Raw genomic sequence first — 26,399 nt, forward strand, 5'->3', positions numbered from 1 at the left:
TCATAGCACATGTACAGCACCTAAAATTTACATGAACGTACATCGAACTTTGTAGTTCACTTTCTGCAAATACTTTTCAGTTGTTTTTGACATTTGTGGGCTTTGAATCTTACTATAAGTGATTGTAATAAAAATTATTGTTCTCTGTGTGAGAGATTTTATTTGAAAGGTGTAGCTAATGACTAACGCCCAAGGACAGACTTTTTAATCATGGAAAAACCAGGAGGTATTTCTTCATTTGAAGTATTTGTTTTTGTGTCTTTCTAAAATATGGGCTCCCCATGATGAGATTTGAATTGCATGAAAAGGGGCTGGTGCTCTTGTAACTAACAGTACTTAACGTAAATTGTGATCTTTTATGATAAATGTGCATGCTAAGAGATCCCAGTATGCCACTACAGGAAGAAGTAGCTGCTTCCTATGGATGCTTTCTGGCATGTTCACTGGAGCTAAAAAGGAAACCTTGAACCTTCTGTTTTAGAGTGCATTTTTTGACTGTCATGTAACTTCATCAAGAGCATTTAATGAAATTAATAAAATAATTGTGTTTCCAAAATGTCTGTTACCACACATTTGCACTGTTCACTTTATCAGTTCCCAGTGCACATTAGCTAATGATTGTTAGTCTGCAGAGGACTGTAGGATCTGATGATCTTTTTTCATTAATGGAACCCCATTTTAATTGAACCAGAGAATAAGATCTAGTTATTGAAGTTGAGCATTCAGCTACTAATGACAAGATGCAGTGGTCCACTAAGCACAAATCAAAACTAGTAATTTGCTTAAAAATTAGGACATAGTTTTCCCAAGTGCCCTCCTTTCCACAGCAGCAATCTTACTGGATTTTTAGTCCTCTTTAAATAAGAAGACTGACATCCCTATCTCCTAGCTCAATTGCAAACACATAAATGAAAGCATCTAGCAAAACCATGACATAGTGATCTAACTATAGTTGGCATTGGTGAGATCTTTAATAGAATATCTTCTTTGCTTTGGACATTATGAAAGCAAATTTCAAATCAAGCAACAATATCTGCTGTAAACTAGAATCTTAAAAAAAAAAAAGAGTTAGGTTCTGTCTTCGGGAACAAGCGAGACACTAATTTCTTCTTTTCTAAAGCCAGACTTCTGGTATTCCCGGGTTTAGGGTTGTTGGTTAAAGAAATGCCACAATTAAAAAAAATAATAAGCAGAAAACCTGAATAGACATTTTTCTTAAATTTTAAAAGCTTGTAATTAGTGTACTTTGCATAGGATATGCATTCTCAATTTAGCCACAGTTCTCCCCACATTCTCCTTGTGATTTCTTGTCACTATATTTTGCCTGCCTGGCATTCAAGCCATTCATTTGGCCTTCCCCAATACCACCACTTTATTCTCTCTAGAAAAGATTATTACAGTATTATATTCTATTCTTGATTTCTCATGAACCCCATTCAGTCAGTCAGTCAGTTCAGTTACTCAGTCGTGTCCGACTCTGCGACCCCATGAATCGCAGCACGCCAGGCCTCCCTGTCCATCACAAACTCCCGGAGTTTACTCAAACTCATGTCCAACGAGTCGGTGAGGCCATCCAACCATCTCATCCTCTGTCGTCCCCTTCTCCTCCTGTCCCCAGTCCCTCCCAGCATCAGGGTCTTTTCCAATGAGTCAACTCTTCGCATGAGGTGGACAAAGTACTGGAGTTTCAGCTTCAGCATCAGTCCTTCCAATGAACTCCCAGGACTAATCTCCTTTAGGATGGACTGGTTGGATCTCCTTGCAGTCCAAGGGACTCTCAAGAGTCTTCTCCAACACCATAGTTCAAAAGCATCAATTCTTTGGCTTCACAGTCCAATTCTCACATCCACACATGACCACTGGAAAAACCACAGCCTTGACCAGACGGCCCTTTGTTGGCAAAGTAATATCTCTGCTTTTTAATATGCTATCTAGGTTGGTCATAACTTTCCTTCCAAGGAGTAAGTGTCTTTTAATTTCATGGCTGCAATCACCATCTGCAGTGATTTTGGAGCCCAAAAAAATAAAATCTGACACTGTTTCCACTGTTTCCCCATCTATTTCCCATGAAGTGATGGGACCAGATGCCATGATCTTAGTTTTCTGACTGTTGAGCTTTAAGCCAACTTTTTCACTCTCCTCTTTCACTTTCATCAAGAGGCTTTTTAGTTCCTCTTCACTTTCTACCATAAGGGCGGTGTTATCTGCATATCTGAGGTTATTGATGGACCCCATTAGTCTTCATCAAATATACTAATTTTCATGTTCATAAAGTTCTCATGTTTACCCAGATCATTACTATTGGACACACTTTTCAGATAGCAAAGCAAAAAGTTTCAATGGCTTTACAAAACTGCCCAGAGTATAAAAAGTGGACAAGGAAAAGAATCCCCTGCAATGCCCCCCAGCCCACCTAAGCCCCTTCCCCACATGTGGTGAAAAGAGGGCACCAAGGGTCTGAGCCCAGGCTCTGAGGGAATAGATCTCTATAAACATGGTGAGCCTCAGTCTCTTCATCTGTAGAGCTGGAATAATATCACACCAAGTGATTGAAAATTCCATAGAGGTCATGTACACGTCATCATATCCATCATCCTTTAGATCTCAAATTGAATGTCATTTCCCTGACCGTAAAGACTAGATACCAGCCCCCTGTCAAACACACTGAACCTTCCCTTCATAGCTCTTACCACAGTTGTAATCATGTATTTATTTATGATTCATTTGCTGTAGTATCAGTCTCCCTTGTGAGACTCTGAGTGCCTTGGAGGAGGTTATGTGTCCACCTTATTCCTTGTCTCATTCAGTGCTTAGAGCAGTGGCTGCCCAGACTAGGTGTTCAATCACTACTGAAAGAATTGGTGGATGAAGGAATAAATGATGGTGAATGGACTTCATAAATTGTTAAATTTTATTCAAGATGAAAGATATTAATAGCATATTTATGGGCATTGACTCCCTGTTAAGCACAGTATTTAGTATGTTACATGCATTGTTTCAGATAATCTAACAGAAATGCCTGATTTAAGTACTACTGTTATCTCAATCTTATGAATGAAGGTGAGGCTTAGAAAGTTTAATTACTTTGTCTAAGATAGTATTGCTGTACTAGATCAGCCTTTTTGTGTTTTTGATATGCCTGATAACAATGTACCTATAATAAAAATCCAATTCAAAAATCTGGATTCTTATAGCAGGTTCAATTCTGATTTGATTGTTAGATAATAGATGTAAGTCTTGAGCATGACCTCTCAATGATTAGAGTTGAAGATTCAGCAGGTTTTTCTAGTTAAACTTTGAAAACCTTGCAAACTTAAATGACTATAATAATTAGAACATTGTATCTTGGGACAAAAATGAATGTTTATTTTTCTAAAAGACAATTAGAGAGTAGACCCTCAGGTTTTATAATCTAACTACAAAGGCTATACCCCTCAGTAAAATAGCAAAATAATTAATGGTAACATCTCTGACCTACACCAAGTTCATTTTCCGCAAACTCAAGAAAATGAAATGCCTAGAGCATGACTTTAATCTAATCTTGATTTTTAACCTTCTGTTATGCATATTGATATCAGCTCTTAAAAGAACTCCTTTTAAAATTCAGAAGGCATGCATTTCTGCTTGTAGTTTTCTTTCATTAAGATTTTTTCTCATTATAGAAACTTTGTCCCTTCTACTTTTTATTTTAGAAACCAAAGGTCTAAATTACTTTTCTTGTAGTTTTTAATTAGGACCCTATTATGGTGGATACAGAGCATGATGCATGTTTACATAGATAATTATGACAGTTTTTATATGATTATAAACAGAATCATTAAAGTGAAACAGACTTTAAGAATGTGTATGTGTTAATTGTACTAATAAATTGTTAAAGGCCTGCTAATTAAAGAAATAACTAATGGTGGAGTATTGTATACTTTGCTTAGTGGAGGGAAAAAGGTACGCTAAAATTTGTAAAACTTAAAAAATAGCTATCCATTTAACCACACAGTGGTAGATTGCTCTTTAAAGAAATCCTATAGTAGACTCTCTTATAAAATACATCCTATTCTCTGTGCTTTAAGGAATTATATCAAGCTTAATTATAGTTTTAATAGCCATTGGCTGTCCACTGCTAAGCAAGAGATTCCTCTGAGAAATTCAAGGTATTTAGGAATTTATAGCTGGAACTGTGACAGTATAATTTTTTAAGACACTCCCTCCCCCCAAAAGTTTATCTTTTAATCTTGGATACTATCCACAATTTTGGTGAGATTTATTCATTGTCTACCATGTTCTCTGCTGTACTCAGCGGAGTAGTGTACATGGAATACCAGATAAATGGTCTTTCTACTCAAAGAAACTTAAATTGTTGTGGGGGGCAGGGGAAACCTGTATATAGATGAAGAATATGAAAAAAATCAAAAGAAACTGCACATGTATGATGTTTGAACAGAAAGATATGCCGATAAGCAAATGGTTTCTATGATTGAAAGTTAAAAAAAGAAAAAAAAGCTTCTATTCTGGTATTGAAAACTCCCATATAGGCCTATGCCATATCCCATATACCCCTTGAGGACTCTCAGTGGCTCTTCTTTCTGGGAAAATCCACATTTGAGAACAAATTCAGTAGTCTAGGATTTGTTCTGTTTGGTCACATAAGGTACAAATGATGAGTCTGAAATAGATTTTTCCAACCGGCCTGGAATTTGAATGTCATTTCTTTCTTTTGCTGATCTTAAGAAACTAGCAATATTTGTATTGACTCCAAATGGTTGTTTGTAAATGACTGAAAAGATGCAGTTGCACACATAGCCAAGTCCATTTGCTAACACTGGGAAATTTCACATATAAGCTGAGTTAGGCATCTGATTCTGGTGCCATAGCACTGCAGCTGTTGAAAGCCACTCAGTTCATATAAGTATCTATGTCTTGGTCATTGTTGACCCTTCTTTTTCATCCCCCACACCTTGGCAGTTGTTCCATCTAGTCGTCCTCCTCAATTCACACATAAAACTCTCAGGTAGATTTTTTCTTAAAAATAAATTTTAACAGTAGTTAGAAATATTTAGTCATTTAATCCAACTTCCCTTCTGACCCGTTATACTTTTATGATTCATTTGGTTTGCTCAGCAAAGGTGTGTTGCTCTGTCAAGCAGTAGGCTAGCAAATCAGGGATGACAAAGCAGACCTCTGAGTTTATATCTACTGAAATATACATCATTAGAGAATCCCATAAACACATGTGAAAGCACAAGTCTGACACGTTCTGTGAGGGAAAGCTTGTGGGAGTACCTAATTTGGGTACCCTAATCAGAGGGATCTGGGAAGACTAGTCTGAGAAAGTGACACATGATCTGAAACATAAGGGCCAAGAGGGGAAGGAAGATCCTTCCTGCCATGGGCAACAGCGTGCATGAATGCTCCGATAGTTAGGAAGAACTGAGGCCAGAGCAGAAGATGGGAGGTGTTAAGGCTAAACTGAAACTGGAACATATAAGTTATTGCAGGCAATGTTAAGGGCTTTCTTCTTAATCCTAAGAGTGGCAGGGAAGCCATTGAAAAGTTTTAAATGACAAAGAGGAATAATTCAATCAGATGTTGATATAAGACCATTTGGCTACATTTTGGAGAGACCATGGGACAGGGAGCCAGAGTGAACTTGGTAGATCAGTTGAACGGCTTTGTGATCATCCAGGAGAGGGATGATGGTCTCTTGGATCAAGGTTCACGTCAAGATTTTGACATTTCAACCTGAATTGTTTATGATGCCATTCATTAGACCATATTCTTGGTTTTAGGTGTCTTTGATACATTGAGGAGAAGCTGATCAAGAAGGGCATTGGATAGAACAAGTGACTCTCAGAAGAGAGGACTAAGCTAAAAATAGAAATTAGAGAATCTGTCTTATAATATGCAAAATAGCTTTCCAGACTTATGTTCAAACACCTTCAAAATGACAGAAAATTCACCACCACAACAACTAGACATGCTTTAATTTAAAAAAGATGTTCCTTATGTTGGACTAAAAGCTTTTTTTAAATTAATTTTTATTGGAGTATAGTTGTTTTACAATCTAATCTGTGTTAGTTTCTGCTATACAAAGAAGTGAATTAGCTATATGCACATATCCCCTCTTTTTTCAGATTTCCTTCTCATTTAGGTCACTGCAGAGTACTGAGTAGAGTTCCCTGTGCTACACACTAGGTTCTCATTTGCTATCAATTTTAAGAATCAGTTCAGTTCAGTTCAGCTCAGTTGCTCAGTCATGTCTGACTCTTTGCGACCCCATGAATCACAGCACACCAGGCCTCCCTGTCCATCACAAACTCCCGGAGTTTACTCAAACTCATGTCCATCAAGTTGGTGATGCCATCCAACCATCTCATCCTCTGTCATCTCCTTCTCCTCCTGCCCCCAATCCCTCCCAGCATCAGGATCTTTTCCAGTGAGTCAGCTCTTCACATGAGGTGGACAAAGTACTGGAGTTTCAACTTCAGCATCAGTCCTTCCAATGAACACCCAGGACTGATCTCCTTTAGGATGGACTGGTTGGATCTCCTTGCAATCCAAGGGACTCTCAACAGTCTTCTCCAACACCACAGTTCAAAAGCATCAATTTTTCGGCACTCAGCTTTCTTCACAGTCCAACTCTCACATCCATACATGACCACTAGAAAAACCATAGCCTTGACTAGATGGACCTTTGTTGGCAAAGTAGTGTCTCTGCTTTTTAATATGCTATCTAGGTTGATCATAACTTTCCTTCCAAGGAGTAAGCGTCTTTTAATTTCATGGCCGCAATCACCGTCTGCAGTGATTTTGGAGCCCGAAAAAATAAAGTCAGCCACTGTTTCCACTGTTTTCCCATCTATTTCCCATGAAGTGATGGGACCAGATGCCATGATCTTAGTTTTCACTCTCCTCTTTCACTTTCATCAAGAGGCTTTTTAGTTCCTCTTCACTTGATGCATAGTAGTGTGTATATGTCAATCCCAATCTCCCAGTTAATCCTATCCCCCCCCACCCCGCCTTGGTATCCTTACCTTTGTTCTCTACATCTGTGTCTCTATTTCTGCTTTGCAGATAAGTTCATCTGTACATTTTTCTATATTCCATACATAAGTAATATTATATGATACTTGTTTTTCTCTTTCTGACTTACTTCACTATGTGTGACACTCTCTAGGTCCATCCACGTCTCTGCAAGTGGCGAGATTTTGTTACTTTTTATGGCTGAGAAACATTCCATTGGGTATATGTACCACATCTTTATCAATTCCTTGGCTGATGAACATTTAGATTGCTTCCATGTCCTAGCTATTGTAAATAGTGCTGCAGTGAACATTGGCGTGCATGTATCTTTTAGAATTATGATTTTCTCTGGATATATGTCCAGGAGTGGGATTGATAGATCATATGGTAGTTCAATTTTTATTATTTTAAGGACACTGCACACTGTTCTCCATGGGCTTCCCTGTTGCCTCAGATGGTAAAGAATCTGCCTGCAGTGTGGGAGACCTGGGTTCAATCCCTGGGTTGGGAAGGAGGAGGAGGGCACAACAAACCACTGCAGTATTCTTGCCTGGAGAAGCCCCATGGACAGAGGAGCTTGGTGGGCTACAATCCATGGGGCTGCAGAGTTGGACACAACTGAGCTACTAAGCACAGCACATACTGTTCTCCACAGTGGCTGCGCCAATTTACATTCCCACCAGCAGTGTAGAAAGGTTCCCTTTTCTCCACACCCTCTCCAGCATTTCAGTGGAGATGATTCCCTGAATCAGAAACCTTCAGTGATTCCCTACCTATTCTGTGATTGCCTACCAGTTTTAGCATAGGTTCTTATCATTTTAAGGCCCTTTTCGTTGTGACCCAACCCTATTCTTCCAGCTAGGCTGGTGATTTCATTATTCCCCAAACATACCTTACTCTTTTATTCTTTCATGCCTTTATTCAGTTACTTTCTTCTGCCTTGGACACGTGGTGGTAAGTTGCTTCAGTCATGTCCAACTCTTTGCCACCCTATAGCCTGTAGCCTGCCGGACTGGTCTGTCCATGGGATTCTCCAGGAAAGAATACTGGAGTGGGTTGCCATACCATTCTCTAGGGGATCTTCTCAACCCAGGGATGCATGTCCTGCATTACAGGCAGATTCTTTACCATCTGAGCCACTAGCCTATATATCTCTTATTCTTGAGATCTTACCATTCATTCAGGGTTTATTCAAGAAGTTACTTCCTCTTCATTCTTACTGGTCTTCCTTATTTAAAGGTAAAGCTCCCTGTTTACCTATACTGTCACTTCCCTTCAGACTCCATGAGGGCAGGCAATGTGTATTGTCCATTTTGTGTCACTGAAAACTTCTAGGAAATGCCTTAGTGCTGAAATACTTGTTCAGTTGAGTTAGTTTTATTTTAATTATTTCCTTAAAGAGAAAAAAATATTTTTCAGCAGCTTCCTTTTCTCTTTTTTTTCCCTTTTTTTAAGAGGAAAAACATTTGTGGTAATGGTTCTCATAAGATACTTAGCACAAAGACCACTTGGGGGAACCTGTGAAGATTATAGATTTCTAGACTCCCCAAGAAAATTCTAATTCTTGAATGCATATCTGATAGATGCAGATCTGATAGATCTGATGTTGGACCTCAGTATCTGTGCTTTTGTAAGTGCCCTGGGAAGGTGGGTGGGTTAAAGCAGGGAGGATTCAGATCATATGTCCCCTCGATTGTGCTTTCAGAAATACTGTAACATAGTGTTTGCCATTACGGCCATTAATGGACTATTATTACCTTCCTTTTACAAAACAGATCAGTTCATTAACAGAGGAACAGTTAGGACACGCAACAGTAAACATCAAGATGTTTGTCATATTGCCTTTGGATCCAAAGTTCTTGGACCACCTCCACTCTCTGGCAGAAGAAATAACATGAGGCTATCCAATGAGGTAGGAGCAAAGTTTGAAGAGCTTATCTAAACATGGGTGGTATGGAAGGGGAAAGGTTTTCTCCCATTCAGAGGGGAAAAGGAAGGGAGAGAGACTACATGCCAAAAGCGTAAGTCTTGAATAAATTTGGAACAGAAATTCTGGATTTTAGAAGACCCCAAAACTCTTTTCTTTCTGTCATGTCAACACAGTTAACACTTTTGAGTATTCTTTTCTTTAAATATGTTCACAAAACTTAAAGACAAATATATGTGAGCACATTTTGTGGTCTCCTTCAAAAAGGAGTTGGATCATCACCAGATACCTTACAATGAACAGATTCTCAAATGTTTTATTTTTAATTTCCTCTGAGTATCTGACATACACAATGATTTTCATTTCAACCCCTACCTACTAAAGATGGAATGTGGCAAATAAGCACATTTTAATTTATGTTTCTATAAGATTTGCTTGTCTTCTGTTTTATGTCACATTATATTTATCCTTCCATTTCTTTCTAATTTTCTACCATAATTTCCCTCTCCAACTTTTTAATGTTCTCATTCCCTTTGTTTTTTTTTTGAAACTTACTCTATTTGTCCAACTATTATTTCTTCTATGTAGATTCTACAAGAAATAAATGCAGTTCCTGTATTTTAAAATATAAGTTAATTCTTTTTCCTTATAGACAGTAAGATCTGTTGGGTCTAAAAGTAACCGATCACACCAGCAGTCTACAGTAGAGAAGTGTGTTAACAGTGCAGAAATATCAACCTTGCTGTTACCTGAGTCTGAGGCACAAAGAGATAAAGAAAATATCGGCCAAATAAAGCAGACTGTACCTGTTCTTGGTAAGAATTCTGCATAAAGATTGATAGCTAGTGAAAACAGTGAGAAACGTTAATAAGAAATTCATAGTTATATTCTTGATTAGATCTTAAGTTCAGAGAATTATCATTTAAAAATGAAAATAGTGATAGATATTGAAATATGTTTAGAATAGTGTACTTTTATATATATATATACATATATATGTATATATATATGCTGCTAAGTCACTTCAGTCATGTCCAACTCTGTGCGACCCCATAGACGGCAGCCCACCAGGCTCCCACATCCCTGGGATTCTCCAGGCAAGAATACTGGAGTGGGTTGCCATTTCCTTCTCCAATGTGTGAAAGTGAAAAATGAAAGTGAAGTCGCTCAGTCATATCCGACTCTTAGCGACCTCATGGACTGCAGCCAACCAGGCTCCCCCGTCCATGGGATTCTCCAGGCAAGAGTACTGGAGTGGGGTGCCATTGCCTTCTCCCATATATACATATATATATATATGTATGTATATATAATCTTCTTGAACCTATCATTCTTTTTATTGTTATTTTACATTGCTATAGTACCCCCATGTTTTTACTTTCTGATGACTAGTGATAAAACGTAGTATCCAATTATTGCTATATTTTGCAAACCCCATGTGCATTTTAAGTTTTCTTAGTTTTGTCTTTTAATTAATCTTCTATTTGTAAAGAGCACTTTATTATCCCTCCCTGTTACAAAAAATAGCCCCATTAGTAAAGACAAGACTTTTATCCCAAGTTATATAAGATTGAGAGTTCAGGGCTAACAGACTAACTAACAATTTGTTTGCAATTGTTAGTTATTGGAAAGAATGGAAATCAGAACCCAAGGCTTACCACTCCCTGTCAATTTGTCCACTTTTACTGGTCTGACTTTTATCAGCATTGAAAAGGGGAGAGGCACTTGGGTTCATTTGATTTAGAAGTTAATGATCACTGTTAGAGACTATATCTCCATTGGAATATAAAACTGAGATGAGGAAATTAATAACAGATATTCAGTCCCAGTTTTATCACTGTGAGACCTTGATCAGTTTTCTTAAAAACTACGAGCCTCAGTTTCCTCATCAGTAAGGATACAGTTACTACTGTCACTGGTAGTAATAAGAAATAACAGCTGCCTTAAAGGGTCAGTTTGAGGATTCAGTGAGAACAGTCCATCAAGCGCATTGTATTGTGCCAAGAATGTAAGTATTCAGTAAATATCAAATGCTGCTGCTATGAATATTATTATTATTACAGAAATTAAGAATTCTTCAAGATTGATCTCATTTCTCCAGGGTTCTTTTGGAAATTACCCTCTAAGTGCTTCTTGAATGATAGCTGGCCATACTCTTCTAAAGGAAAAAAATAATTTCTCTGCATTGGCCATAGATTTAATTTTTTTATGTTTTCTAATATAGCATGTTGCATGATTAGCATTAATCTAAATTATTTCTAGTTCTCTATATGGTTGGTTACATTACATGAATAAAATGCACTAGTAGTTTTGAGAACCTGATACAGTTCTAATATTTGGAATAGAAATAAATAGCTAGTTCCTATAAAGAAATAAGTTGTGTTTTTTATACAGCTTTACATTTTGTCAAAATGATACATGAACATTCTCATTATGGCTATAATTACATTTAGAGTTGATTTCAAACTATATAGTACTTTCTGTTCTGGCTTTTTTGTTCTTTGATATGAAAATGTACCAGCCAGTCTGCATATTATGCATCCACATCCCCCTCAAGAACCGTCAGCCGATAAGAATAACAACAGGAGAAGATTTCGGTTAAAAAGCACCAGCGGAGAAAGGACAGAGACACCCAGCGGTATGGCGCTAACTCAGTACTGTCTTATATCTGTGTGTTATTCAGGGCGATGCAGTCTCTCCAGGTTGTAAATTTCAAAGGATTATGAACCAATTCATTTAAAATATAAATGTCTGTTCTACAAGGATTATGGAAATCAAATTTTCTACAAAAGAATTGCTCTAGAGCCTGACAAAGATTTGTTGGATTAAACAGACAGTGCCCCAAAGTGAAGGACTTCCTCCTTCTACTCTCAGAGCTGAATAAGCTTAAATTGTTGATTTTTAGAAATGGCCCAAATCTGATGGAGGTTCCTGCCTGTAGACTTTACTAAAATTGAACTTAACTCATAATTTTTCAGGTTTTGTTTATCTCTCTTCTTTTTAAGTTGGGCCCATCTTAGATTGTTTTTATATTTGCTGTCTCTCCTTTTGGACTTCTTGATGTCTATTATAATGTAGATTAAAATTTCAGCTCTTTGCAACCAGTAAAGCATTAGAGAGATATAGTTGACTATTCTGTTAATTGTTATTCCTTAGAATACTAGATTTGAGTCACATATGTACAGATTTGTATACACATGCATTAGTCTATCCTGAATCAAGCCCAGAATCTATGATATATACATCTGTTAGCATAATTTCTTGAAAGTATAGCTTTCTTGGGGAGGCCAAAATTCCACTTGCTAGGTTTCATATTATTTTTATAAAATAGTAGGTAGAAAAATTACTTCTGCAATAATGTCTGTGTCCATTTTTCTTAAGGTGCTAAAGGAACAAGCTTGGTTTAAAAGAGTTGAGTTCAATAAGAATTGTCATTTAGAGAAAACACACTCCATTTTACATGGAACCTAAGGAAAAAATATAGGGCCTTTTAAAAATTATATGGGTTTTGGAATTCCTTTTATCACATATCATAAAACTTAAATTTAAAATGGCCCCATGCAAATATCAAGGAATTTTAAGATGAACCTCTACAAAAAGTACAGCTGGGTTCATCTTAAAATATCCTACTGGAAAAAAAAATGCATATAATCTGTATTGTCACATCAAACTTTCTTTTTAATAATCATATAGAAAAGTATACCAAATGCCATTTTTCAAAAATTAATTTATATATGTAAAAAGAAGTAATATAGAAGAAAATATTTATTCCATTAAAGGCAATTCTTCAGAAGATAACAGGAATGATGAACATAAAGCAGCAACTGTCCTCACCACTATGTCCCAGCAAAGAGCAGAGACGTTGAACCCCTGCTCTCCAGTACCCCAGTCTCCTGATCAAGCAGGTTAGCATCTTTATTATACCATAATTGCTAACAGTTAATAATATATGGATATGTTAAATATTTCAAGCCTGGGCATTTTGAAAAGTCATGATACAGACATTTCCTATAATCTATCATTCTTTAAAATTCTTTTTAACTCAGTTTTATGTCAGACTTCAATGAATGAAAGACTATTTTTGTTTTCAAATTTTAATGCACAAGTTACCATGTTCAGAATGAAAGTTTAAAACTCTGAAGTTTTCACGTGACATCTTCACCCTCCAAAAAGATTGTCTATGACATCGTCTCCCTCCCCAAAGATTATCTATTGTGCAATTCTCCAGTCCTCTTTATAATGGAGATGTTGGAGTATAGCGCATTGAGCCCATCAACATATCTTGCCTAGCAGGTGTGTGGTACTTTTACAAAAGCAAATTGTTTTTGAGCTAGGGAAAAAAGAAAATAAATGAAAATTGTTTGTAGTTCGTCAGTCTTATTTATGCAGTGTTGAAACCTTCATTAAAATGTTAGGCGCAATTAGTGTCTCTAGCATAAATCTGACTGTGTAGAAAAACTAATTAGATGTTTAGGTGATCATTCTTGCATTTATCTTGTTTGCTGCAATATTGTGATTACACAGTAATTTACATATTTTCCTAAGAAAACATACCAAATTATTCATTACAATTGATATGGAAATACTTGAGGTAAAACTGAAAATTCCAAAAAAGCATTTGGTAGTGAGATAATTAGAGTTCTTTTGGTGTAAAAACACTTCTTTTACTTTGACTTTTTTGACAGTTAATAATATGTTTGGTGCTAGGTCATAGAAGTTGTTTAATTACCTAATGTAGATTCCCAAGATCTTTTCCTCCCATTTTCTTTACATACTCCTGTACATAACAAAACACACTGGTTTTTGTAATCTTACTCAACATTTACTAAAGCGTTTACCGTGTTTACAAAGCACCTGCTAGGCACTTAGCACCAAGCAGAGAGTTTGCTCTCCAGAAGAGGACAAGCCAGTGAATCTATTAATTTCATCCACCACAGAAGGAAATGGCAACCTACTGCAGTATTCTTGCCTGGAGAATTCCACAGACAGAGGAGCCTGGCGGGCTGTAGTCCATGGGGTCGCAGAGTTGGACATGACTGAACGACTATCACTCACAGCTACACTGACTCAGGACTCTCCACATTTGCTGTGAACGTGGTCGGATGAAGTAGATTCAACCTGCTATTGTCCATTTACCTATAGAAAATGGGAAAGCCTTGTCCTTACTAGATTTTATCTAAGAAATGCATATTTATAGCCCTTTTATAGGCAAGTTATGTTATATAATCATAGTCATAAGTTAAGAAACAGATGAATTCACTTGAGAAGAATACAATTTTATGTGTGCCATCAATTTAATTTTTATTAAAGGCCTTTTGCTTGTTGCTTTTGATTTTTTAGTATCAGCTTTGAAGTTTCAAGTTAGCCAGTCTTAGCTCTCGGATATTCATATTCTTCTTACAATATGATAAACATAATATGATTCAAGAATCAGGAGTAAAATTAACATATTTGCTTTGTGGTTCTGCAGAACACAATTCTTGTAAGATTTTGACCATTGACAAAAAATAAATGTAGCAAAAAATTTTTTAAAAAACAAAAAACAGATTCAGTTGAGAAAATGCTCAGCTTTTCCTGATGTCATTCTAAAGAAGAAAGTAAGCCTGCTTTTAATTATGCTTTTTATAGAAAATTTTTTTCAAGTTTTTTGTGGTCATGAAATTATAAGATCTATCCCAATATTGAGTAAAAGATAAATTTTTTTTAAGTTTTGATGATAATATATCTTAGTGGTGGTATATAGTATTTTTAAAGAAAATAAAAATGTTCAGAAAAGACTTTCATAACAAAACACTCTCTCCTAAAATTAAAATTAAACCCAAAGGTCCTTTTCGCAGCAGAATTCACCAGTCACACTAACAAATATTTCTGTGGACTTACTATTACTTGACAGATCTTCTCAGTTTAATTTATGAATTGTCTTATTCCAATTAGCAGAGTGGAGAGGGAAAGACTGTCACCTTTTTGTAGTTTGGTTTTTTTTTTCGCCTCCTGCAGTTTTGTAATCTGAACAAGGCCCAGACATTTTATTTAAAGAGCGTAAGTACTCTGTCCTCCTGAACTCAGACCCTTTTAAATTTGGAAGATTCCCCCACTCTGGATTATCAAATTAATGAAACTGTGCTATGAAGAACTTGCTGCAAGATAGGTGATAATTATTTCAGACTTTCAAATTTCCTGGCCAGTGTTTCAACTCAGATGGAGAGGAAGTAAGTACAAATGAGTTACCCATAGCTCTGAGCACTAACTGTGGGTTAAAAGTTTAGCAGGTTATAAGATGGGGGATAAATTACCTTCCTTGGCCTTTGCATTATTTGATAAACCTGTTTCAACTAGAAATGTTAATTTAACTACCTGCCTAATATAACACTTATGGAACGCTACTCTAACTTCTGTCATCTTTTGCAATTGTCAGATGAGTGGGTATTTCCCAAAAATGGCGATGACATCCCCTATTTGGCCTCTACCACACAGTCTCTACTTCTGGATGAAGATTCTTGCCATACTTCATGCCTGTGCCTAGAAGCCAGCAAGGAAAGTGAACATGATCAACAGACAGAGGAAACCCAGATTGTTCCAAAGGATGTTTTCACTTTTTCATCCAGACCACGAGCAGCACCTCATGGAAGGACTCAGAGTATGTCCCCAGAAGCGTGCCTGTTTACCTTGGATCTAAAGGAAGATACCAGTGTGACAAGGAGTGACACCCGAACAGAGGAAGATTTTCACGGTGGTGACAGCAGCGAAGAGGTATGTTGCCTGACGAGGGAAATAGTTGTTCCATTAGCTCCAACTAAACACTAAAACTAGTTGAAAGAGGGGAAATCAACTGCTATTTATAAAAATGCAGCAGATTGCAGTGTCAGTCAACAGTTGCCTCAGGTTGTTATGGTAACTCTAAATTGTTGCCTTTTTTATTAACAGTCAGCCAATTTCATTTTTAATTATGGAAACCAGTTTTTGGTTTGATTTTGTTTTTTCATTTTAATCTTTGTCTCACAGTATGAGAAATAATATGCAGTTTAGTTATATGATAGCATGACCAGTAAAACACTGAGAACACATTGTTCTCGACCTCTGGGGAAATTGTGTTGCAGTTGCTAAGCATTCTGAATTGACAGTTTCCTGCCTTCCTACTCCCCTGCCATCTTCTCACCTTAGACCTATTAGGACTCATTATTTTCCATATGGTCCCAGAATTTCAAGAGTTGTGCCAATTAAAGTTGCAATAATGAATCATGGATTACTGCTGGGACTTGCGTTACAGGAGGTTTTCTGTTTGCAATTATTTAGAATACAAATGTATCTCATAAATCAATAAATTCATAAAAAGTTTTTAATACCTTGTGAAATACCAAACTGGAGTTTGACACATTTGTTTAAAACTTAATATATTATACCTCTTTTTCTCCATAGAAAATGAATTTGTGAAATTTCTTTAGCATTGTTCTTTATTGATACGCATTGATATTTTCTAGAAAAAAATTATTTTAAAAGCAGATTATAGTGAAGTTATGGTTTAGTGAAATTATACAAATTATATGTAGAAATTATAGGAATAATTAGGAAAACATGTTTGTATGCTTATAAACTTATTTTTAACAGCTGTATCTGATTAAGAATACCCCTTTGGACAAGAGGAAATATGTAAGTCCATAACTCCTACCTTCAGAACCAGTTGAGAATATGGTGAGATTGTTCAGACAGTAATTATGATTTTTTTCCAACTTTTAATGAGTTTCTATAGCAAAAATGCGTGGGGAAATCCTTTTTTATGACATTCTTGCTTCTGAGTGTGATGAAACTGTTAGTCAAATGAAACATAAACCTACTGCAAACCACTTTATGCATAAATGAATAAATGGTACATTTTAAATGTGTTGCAAACAAATTTGTCCCTTTCACCCTGAATAAAATTAACCTATAAACTGTAAAATGAACATTTGTTTTCAGCATCTATATTGCTTCCATCCCAGCTGTCAATTCTTCTACAGTATTAACTGGTTAATCTGGTAATCATACCGTTTTGTTAACTGGGTAGGCCTATCCCCTTCCCATGTGCATAATTTACCTGAGCCAAAAGAATTACTGTGATGGTAGCAGTTTTATGGCAGATGGGAAGTGATAGTTCTCTGGAAACTTTGAGAGAAGTATTATGTGGAAACTACCCTTTAAATAACACCACATTAGGAAGATACCCCTCCACCTATAATGAAGGATGAGCCTTGAGAAGAAGTAATAGAGCTTTTGGAGAAAATGAAGCATATAGTTCTGAATATTTCAATTTTTCTTTCCTTTATATGCTTTCTTTTGCTACTAGCTACTCAACTTCTAACATCCTTCACCATTTATTATGCAGACATGTACTTGTTACCAACCACATGAAATTAAAAATTAGTTTATTATGCATTTTCAAAGCTGTGATTGGCATAGCTCTCTGGTCACCCCTGTGCCAAGACCGTCAGAAGATGGCTTGAGTCTGTAGTGTGACCATCTCATTGCTAACACCTGCCCTGCTCCACCTTTATTCAGAGCCTATAAAGAGTGGGCAGCCAGAGAGAAGGGCAGAAGACCTCTATATCATGCAGGCTTTGCTGTTAGAGGCAATAACAAGATACAAACTAAAATACAGATGACCAACAAAAGTGCTGGGCTATGTTTAAACAAGTTCTATACCTTGTTTTGATCCTTTTTTTATCAAACTGGATTGTTTGGGGGATTTTTGTAAGTTACTTTTCTGTAGGATTATGTCTTCCATTTATTAATTATATAAGTCAATGGAAAATTAGATTACATATTATAAATGGTTATTTACATATAGTCTTTGAAGAAAAATCAGTTGATTTAGACAATCTTACTATTAGTTGCATCATCTTAGAATGCAGTATTCTTCGAGTAACACTGTTGTACCTAAGGAAAATATAATGTCATGCTATAAATAATGGTGGACAAATTAGTAATAATTACATTACTTATTATGCATGAAGCTTGCAACTTGTAGTTGAAAGACTATTTGATGTTAGACTTCGAATATTTTTAAGGGGAAATTAGATGTATTCATAGAACTGTTCAACTTCAGCTTCTTCAGCATTACTGGTTAGGGCATAGACTTGGATTACCGTGAACTGAACTGATGAGATGTATTCAGAAGCAAAAAAATAAAATAGGCAAAATCATGTTATCATGTTACAGAAAAAATACACTTATGATACTAAAGACTAATTAAAATAAGTTTTCAGTGCTAAGACAATTGTCTTTGTAATTTAAGTTCCTAATCATCAGTTCACATTTGAGATCTTCATTAATGTGAAAGACTCAAAAGCATAGTTTTTATTTTTTCACATCGTTTTAATGTTTGCTTTACTATATATTTTATTCCCTAGGCAGATATATAACACTAATTTTCCTGATACTCAATTAATTTGGAATTGATACTTATTTGAAGACACATTATGGAAATTTATCTTGTGTTGTGGTGAGTTGTAAAATCAGCTACCATGTAAAATGAATTTTCTAGGAAAGCTGTTAAAACCTTTCATAGGATTATAGCATCTTAAAAAAAAAAAGAGCATGTTACTATTATCACTATTTTGTTTTATATGCCTTTATTCCCAATGTGGCTTCAAGTATATATATCCAGTTTGTAATTTGAAATAGATAGCTTTATATTAATATTTTATTACTTCTTTAATTCAGTTTTTGTCTAGAAGTATAGTCATTTTCCCCTAAACCCTGTCTGTGTATCACATACTAAAGTAGATAGTTACAAAGCTAGGTAATTTGTCTTATGTAACAGTCCAAACGAAAACATTTGAGCCAAAGAATTATCCGTATTTGGACATGAATTATGTAGACTGACTACTTATTATGTTCAAATTAGCCAGGAATCTTCCAGATCTCTTCATTTAACTCTGTTGAAGCCTATCAAGGACAGATTTACAAACAAAACAAATTATAAGGACCGTTTTAGCCCTTTCTCTCAGCTTTCCTGGTATTGTTGCTTTCAAGGGTTGTTTTTTTAACACTCGTTAGTTAAACTATTTCATTTTTTCTTCCTGATGGCATGTACACTGTTATCCTGTCATCCCTACATGCTTGACTAATAATTTTGAGTTACATTCTCATTTTGCATACTCACAATAGAAATGATATTTACTCCACATGAGGCCACTTATATTTCTGTGTACCCTTTCAAAAACTTTAAATGTCAGCTTACTTCTTGGAAAAAAATGGAAGAATTCTATTTTGAATGTATTGCTTGCATTTTTATTTTTTCATATCATAAGTTACAACATAACGTACTCTCTAAACCTATCTGGCAAATTTAATATTTATTCCACGTGAGTAATTCTTTTAGGCTGTTCGCATCTGCATATCTTTATTATTATCTTTTGAGGCTTTTTTCCTCTCTGAAAAAGTTCGTTCCTGTAACTTGGCCCTTCTTTGTTATAGGCTTGTAGTGTAGGTTATAAAACTCTTTGTCTTCTTAAAATAACATCATACAGCTTTTGCTAAAAGCTAAATATTTGCAGATAACTATTTGTTTATAAATAAGAAATTTTCACAAAAAAACCCTTCGTTTTATTCAGTTAAAGACCATGAAGTCCAACTTATAAGGAAAATATATTTTTATCTTGCACAAGTAAAGGAATCTCATTATCTTCCCCAAATATTCACGTGATGATATTTGCCCATCCAATACTGTCCCTGTAACTTCTGTGATTTGTCTGTGAGGCATCATCGGCTACAGGTAAAGATGTTTCAGTTCAGTTCAGTCGCTCAGTCATGTCTGACTCTTTGCCACCCCATGGACTGCAGCACACCAGGCTTCCCTGTCCATCACCAACTCCCAGAGCTTTCTCAAACTCATGTCCATCAAGTCGGTGATGCCATCCAACCATCTTATCCTCTGCCGTCTCCTTCTCCTCTGCCTTCAATCTTTCCCAGGATCAGGGTCTTTTCCTATGAGTCAGTTCTTCACGTCAGGTAGCCAAAGTATTGGAAGTTTCAGCTTCAGCCTCAGTCCTCCCAGTGAATACTCAGGACTGACTTCCTTTAGGATAGACTTGCTTGATCTCCTTGCAGCCCAAGGGACTCTACATAAGTAATTTGCTCAGGTCCTTGTAATACCAAGCACACTGCAAGTTAGTTGGTTGTTAGAAACAGTCACATCTTCCTTTCATTTTATTTGGCATTATTTTAATAGTTTCTATTAAATTCAAGAGGTAGAAGAAGAAATACTCCTTAGGAACAGTTGTTAGTGAAGACTTTTAAGATACGTTTGAATGGTTGATCTTGTTGTCATCAAAGAAAAAATTATTTTTTTATAAAGATGTTATGACTGATACCTTTAGCTGTGTTTGTGCAAATAATTGTGCTCTTTAGTTGACAGATTATATTTCTGCATTATCTCTATTGTCTGCTAGTGCTGTTCAACCAAAAGTTTCTGTCAGTTCACACATTTAATCACTAAAACTTTGGACAAAAGTAGAAACTCCTGCTGACTCTATCTCAGTTACAAATTCAGAACTGCCATCAAAAGTGTGTTTGGACTATTGCAGATGTGTTTGTTGAGAACTTTTAATAATGTTATATAAGACTTTTTTTCACAGTGGACTGAATTAAAAAAGACAATTGAAAAATAAGTAAATATGATCATCCACTTTTATTATACAAAGGCTAAAACAGAGTTCTATCCTGAATCACTCAACATTAAAGGTGTAATACAAAAGAGCCTGGGTCCCATCTGCTCCAAGTAGATGGCCCTCAAGAGTCATTAAAATTATCTTTTTAAAATTACAACTCAGCAAGAGCAATTCGCTTTGTGCATCCAGAAATTATTGTCCAAGTGCCCATCTGCATGTCCTTTCAAGAAACGTAGTTCAGCAGAGGAAGTGCTGGGTCCTCGGGGAAATCATTCTCATCTTCAGCATACATATGCTGTGCTACAGTTAATCAGACAAACTCTATTGATGTTCCCGGCACTGGGGCCTGATTGAATATCTAACAAACAAATGTTTCTGAGCCCAGAAGACAAATGGTTCAAGAGACTTGGACTTTTAAAAAAATATGTTAAGTTAAATCAAAAAGATTTTGTATTTGTTCTTCTGAGAAACAGATGAACACATGATTGGTGTATGAAAATGGCATACCAAATCCTTTACTACTATGACAAATTCTATTCAATTGCTATGCCGGTTTTCAGTGGTTCAGTGATAAACCAAATCAGTGAAAGTGGTTATTTTTCAATCAGATCATAGTAAATCAGATTATAGTGAACTTCTTATGCATATAGTACATATATATGTTATTTAGTACAGATTAATCCAAAAGCATGTTGAGTCTACATGTTACATATATGAAAGTAATAAAAGTCACTTATGCCTAGATAATCTATTTTAGTAATTCCAAACATTACTGAAGAAAAGAGGAAGGTTTTGTCAGTGCACCACTACTAACAAATACTATTTTTTATTTTCCGTCTATTTTCTCTCTAAGATAGAAGCTGAGCCAACTTAAATCAAAGTATTAGTCTTATATATTGCCTTGCCTTTCCCATTTATCCTAATTCCTCCTTCAAAATTGGGATAGATCAGATTTATTGGTTCCAGGCCAGCCAAAATAGGCAAGCCTTTTGTGCTCTGTCCAGATTCTCCACTTATTTGTCTTTTCCATGCATTTAAAATAGCATAGAAACATATTACCATGAAAATTCAGTACTATGAAGAGAATGAATGCCTATCAGGAACACAGCTAAATCTGTCCATTTCTTGGCCCATTTCCAAATCAGAGTATATCTTAGGGAGAATGTGAGATGAATGTCCCTTTACATACTCATGAACAGTTCTGTGTATATAATCCCTGCTCATGCCATACAAAAGGAAATACATCTGAGTAAACTTGCATAAAGAAGAAAAGGCTGTACTCTGACCTACTTACAGATGGAAAGAAATACACTTTCAGGTAGACAAAAATACTTCTGTTGAGTGTTTTAGTGATGAAATTTGTGACCTGACAAAAAACTTTTAGATGATCAACAGCACTAGCAGACAATAGAGATGGTACGGGTATATACTTTGGTTGTCAACTAAAGAGCACAGTTATTTGCATTTGCTTGCATGAGTGCTAAGTCACTTCGGTCATGTCCAACTCTTTGCGACCCCATGGATTGTAGTCACCAGGCTCCTCTGTCCATGGAATTTTTCAGGCAAGAGTACTGGAGTGGGTTGCCATTTCCTTCTCCCAGGGATCTTCTGACCCAGGGGGATCAAACTTCTGTTTCCAACATTGCAGGCAAATTCTTTACCGCTGAGCCACCAGGGAAGACCAGTCCTCATAATAGTACATCTGAAACTTTTAAGTGAAATTTACTTCCTTCTATCTTATGAAATTATTACTTTTGTAGGTATCTACCCCTCTGCTACTCGACTTTATGCCTCTCGAGGGCACTGTCCTTCTTCTTCTTACGTTTGTATCTTATATCGTTCCTAGAAAATACCTTACACATAATAAGAGCTTAATATTTATTGAACTAATGTTATTGCAAAAGCTCACAATTTCCCCCGATGTTGTATACAAAATGGAATCCCATAGTGATCCAGAAATTCTGGTCCAAAGAGTTGTAATTATACCTTTTCCCTGTAACCAGCCGGTTTTTGTTAAGGGGAGTCTGTTGGCTAATAATATGTTTTAAATTCACAGTACATGTCCTTATTTTTTACTGTGAAAACATGATGGAAATGAATAAGTAAAGGTACTTTGGTCACAGAAATCCCACTGTTAATTGTGTATAACAATTATAAGAAATTAGACTGGATTTTTTTTTTAAGAGTTGGGAAAGATATAACACTGTCTAACAACCAGACTGAATTGTTAAAAATCAATCCTAGTTCCACTAGTTCTAAGGCTCGAAAGATGTTTGTTCTGTGTTCTGTTTACCTTTCTCTAGAAAACTGGCTAAACTTTTATTCTCTTTTTGTCTCTGAAACAAAAATTACAAGAGTCACCACTCCATTCTGTAGTAATTCAGAGCATGAGGTATTTTTCAGGTCTCTTGCACTCTTTCCAGTTTTCTGCCTGAAGGCAAAGTTATTCAATCATATAAACATCCTCAGGGTTCCCAGGATATGGTGAAGGACAAGTTTACTCAGTAAATATATAGCAAAGAGAGTTGCCCAGTGCCTGCAGCTCAGCCATGTGGTACTTCACAAAGACAGAAATATTCTTACACTTCTTATTTTTCCACTTGGGACATAAAGTAAGTCCCATGGATTGATACCCAATTACCATCTTTTCTTTCCCCTATCTGGCACTCTGAACAATAAATTTCTCCTCCATCATTTATAAAGAAATAAATATATCAGAAGAAGTCAACATAGACAAAGAAAACAAGACCCAGGATGAATACCAAGAAGAAATGTTTGTAAAAGATCCTTAGACACTCTGCAGTTCTTTCTTTACTACAGATAGGCAAGCTGTTTCTTAGGAGAGGTTCTTAGACCCAAGTATACCTTTCTTGAGGGCACAGTTGTCTGATAATCCCAACTGCTTTCCACAAGAAAGGTGAATCATAACATGACAGGATTAGAAATCGCAGACTCTATGTAAAAGCTTCCCAAACGCACCAAGTACAACACACTCTGCCTTCTACAGAACTCTCAAATCAGTCCAGCCTCCATTATCACCAACATTGAATTACCACAGCCACCTCAGCATTTCTGATCATTGCAATTTAATACTCTTATAATTGCCTCTCTTGCTACTATCTCCACAGACACTTCTGATATCCACAAACAATATTCGCACAAATTCGAACTCATCCCCATGCCTTCTGTTTTGTGCCATCATGACATTTCCCCCCATCAAATTTCTCAGTGACCCTTTGTTGCTTTTTAGGCAAAGATCCTGGGCGGCAAGGTTTAACTTCTGGCCTGCCATTATATTCCCAAAATCTGCAGCACCTAGAGCAGCGCCTAGCCTATGATGAGGAAGAAAGGAAGAGAGACAGAACAGTGAAAGACACACAGACAGATGAATCCTTTCTAATTAAAAGATTCGATAAATTCTTCTCATCCAGTGTCCAACCTAAAGCAATTCTATCTCACCTTTAAGATACTTAACGTCTACTGATGTAAACTTCACCTCAGACAGTGGTCTGTATCTTGAGGTGTATGATGGCCAAACATTCAGAAGAAGCTGACCAGTTTTATCAGCCATACCAATATTTTGTTTAAAAATGCCAAACTTTGGAAAAAACAAATATTTGGTTCTATGCATCTGTAAATGAAAGGATACTGGAATAGCTTACTGAAACAAAATGTAAGATAGTACAATCTCAGACATCAGATAATGTCTTTAAATTGTACTCTGCTTTTATTATTTTTTCTGTTTTAAGTTTACTTATTACACATTTAAATAGATGAGACAAATTAGAAAAATCTTATGACAAGTATAAGTAATTATCACATATTTTTCTTTATATTTATTGTTTTATAGCAGGAAAATACCAAGTGAAATAGCACCATATTTCTCTTTTTTGTTATTTACCTTCATGGCCATTGATGTTTTTCGTTTGTAGTATCTCCTTTCTCAGATTTTAAAAATTAAAATTGTTTGGACTAATTTCAGAACTAAACATTAGTAAAATGTTTTCAGCTTTTACTTTAAACTTTCCAAATGACTATATTTAGTGAGGTTCATGTCTTTTGGAAAAATACTTTCTATAATTGAAATTTTCATTTAAGAAAAATATTTCACAAAACATGCTCTATTATCTATTGCTCTTTAACAGTAAAATTCCCATACAACAATATAAGGCTAAAATATTTTGATATGCCAACGTGCTAAAAGAGTAGCATTTCCCTACTTAAATAAGGTAAATTCTGTAGGTTCTAGTTTTTTCCTTCTCATGGAAATAGCTTATCAGGAAGCTAAAGCATGCAATTCCTAGATATTTTAGATAACTTCTTATGGACTTCCCTGATAGCTCAGTTGGTAAAGAATCCACCTTCAATTCAGGAGACTCTGGTTCAATTCCTGGGTCAGGAAGATCTGCTGGAGAAGGGACAGGCTACCCACTCCAGTATTCTTGGGCTTCTCTTGTGGTTCAGCTGGTAAAGAATCCACCTGCAATGCGGGAGAGCTGGGTTCAATCCTTGGGTTGGGAAGTTCCCCTGAAGAAGGGAAAGGCAACCCACTCCAGTATTCTGGCTTGGAGAATTCCATGGACTGTATAGTCCATGGGATCACAAAAAGTCGGACACAACTGAGCTACTTTCTCTCTCTTGTCTTGTATGGATCCTCTTCTTTATACTTTCTTTGAAATGAATATATTTGAGCTACCATTCCCTGAATGTACTCTTATTACTCAGTGGTAAAAATGCATGCCTTACCAAGACCAGAAGCAAACATAGCAGGGCATCATAGCAAATGATTTATACCTGTTTGCATTGCTGTTTTTAGTTTTTTATTTATTATTATAGAATAAAATTGTTTGTGTGTAAGTATATGTATGTATTCTTTCACTTTATTCAGAGAATACATGAACTTATTAAGAACTTGTATTCAGTAACTTATTCACTATAAGTTTCAGCTCAAAGTGATTTCCCTTTGTTCTTCTGTGTAGGATAACCACAGTGTCCAGGGTTCTCCAGGCCCAACAACTAGTCCTCCAGAGTTAACTCAGTTAACGTTAGAGAGCGTGCTGGGGAAGGCTGCAAAGTGTGCAAGTAAAGGATATCTTAAAAATGCGTATGCAGAAGGAAGAACTTCAGAAAACCAGAATTCCATGGTGAAGCAGATAGATATAAAAGACTTTGAAATGAGTTTTGTGCCTATACCATCCCTTTCTCCACCTGGAAGACATGAGTACTCTGCGAAAATTCCAGATCCTATTATTAAAGCAAAAGACCTACCAGCCCATCAAGTGTCAACTTCAATAAACAAAACCTTCCTAAAGGAAATTTCAGAGGAGAAGTTGAAACCGACTGCTGAGTTATCTGTAAGCGGTTTCGTTCTGGTTTACATATGTGGGCAGTACATCCTGCTGGGTTCTGTTCTGTTCCACTTTGCACACATTTTCAGCAATATCTATTTTTCATCATTTGGGTGATCACTAATGTATTTTCTTTCCTATTTAGATGTGTTTTAGCTCAGTAACAGCAGCTGTTAAAGAGTATCTTACACATCCCAGTGATAATAGAATGCCTCATGTTTTTAATGAGAAAGATAATTATCATAATAGTTATTTTTTATTTCCCAGTTACTTCTCATAATTTGAGTTATCACTGCCTGCAAATTATAAATGAAGATCTTATTTTTGAGCCAAAGGCTTGCCAGTAAAATTGACAGATTTTCAATAACAATCTACATTAGGAGCCATAAAAACATCATTATTCTGTTCACTTTCTGGTCTCTTTACAGCTGTTCCCCAAATAATAAATGATATGAGTGAAGG

The 26,399-nt window shown here is 36.0% G+C and overlaps 1 protein-coding gene across 3 annotated transcripts in view; it reads left to right on the forward strand.

Moving 5' to 3' along the window:
• The window catches only part of CFAP20DC (CFAP20 domain containing), a 256,876-nt gene that overhangs the window by 130,746 nt on the left and 99,731 nt on the right, over positions 1-26,399 (forward strand). For 2 of the 3 annotated variants that reach the window (XM_065933365.1, XM_065933366.1), the window contains exons 8-13: positions 8,793-8,929; positions 9,597-9,759; positions 11,466-11,582; positions 12,724-12,849; positions 15,360-15,694; positions 25,569-25,943. In XM_065933365.1, the coding sequence (XP_065789437.1) occupies positions 8,793-8,929; positions 9,597-9,759; positions 11,466-11,582; positions 12,724-12,849; positions 15,360-15,694; positions 25,569-25,943 (1,253 nt within the window). Of the gene's footprint in view, positions 1-8,792; positions 8,930-9,596; positions 9,760-11,465; positions 11,583-12,723; positions 12,850-13,881; positions 15,154-15,359; positions 15,695-25,568; positions 25,944-26,399 lie in introns of those variants that run through there. The other variant, XR_010662983.1, reaches the window with a different exon arrangement.

Source organism: Muntiacus reevesi, chromosome 4, assembly GCF_963930625.1.
Source record: "Muntiacus reevesi chromosome 4, mMunRee1.1, whole genome shotgun sequence".
Taxonomy (NCBI): domain Eukaryota; kingdom Metazoa; phylum Chordata; class Mammalia; order Artiodactyla; family Cervidae; genus Muntiacus; species Muntiacus reevesi.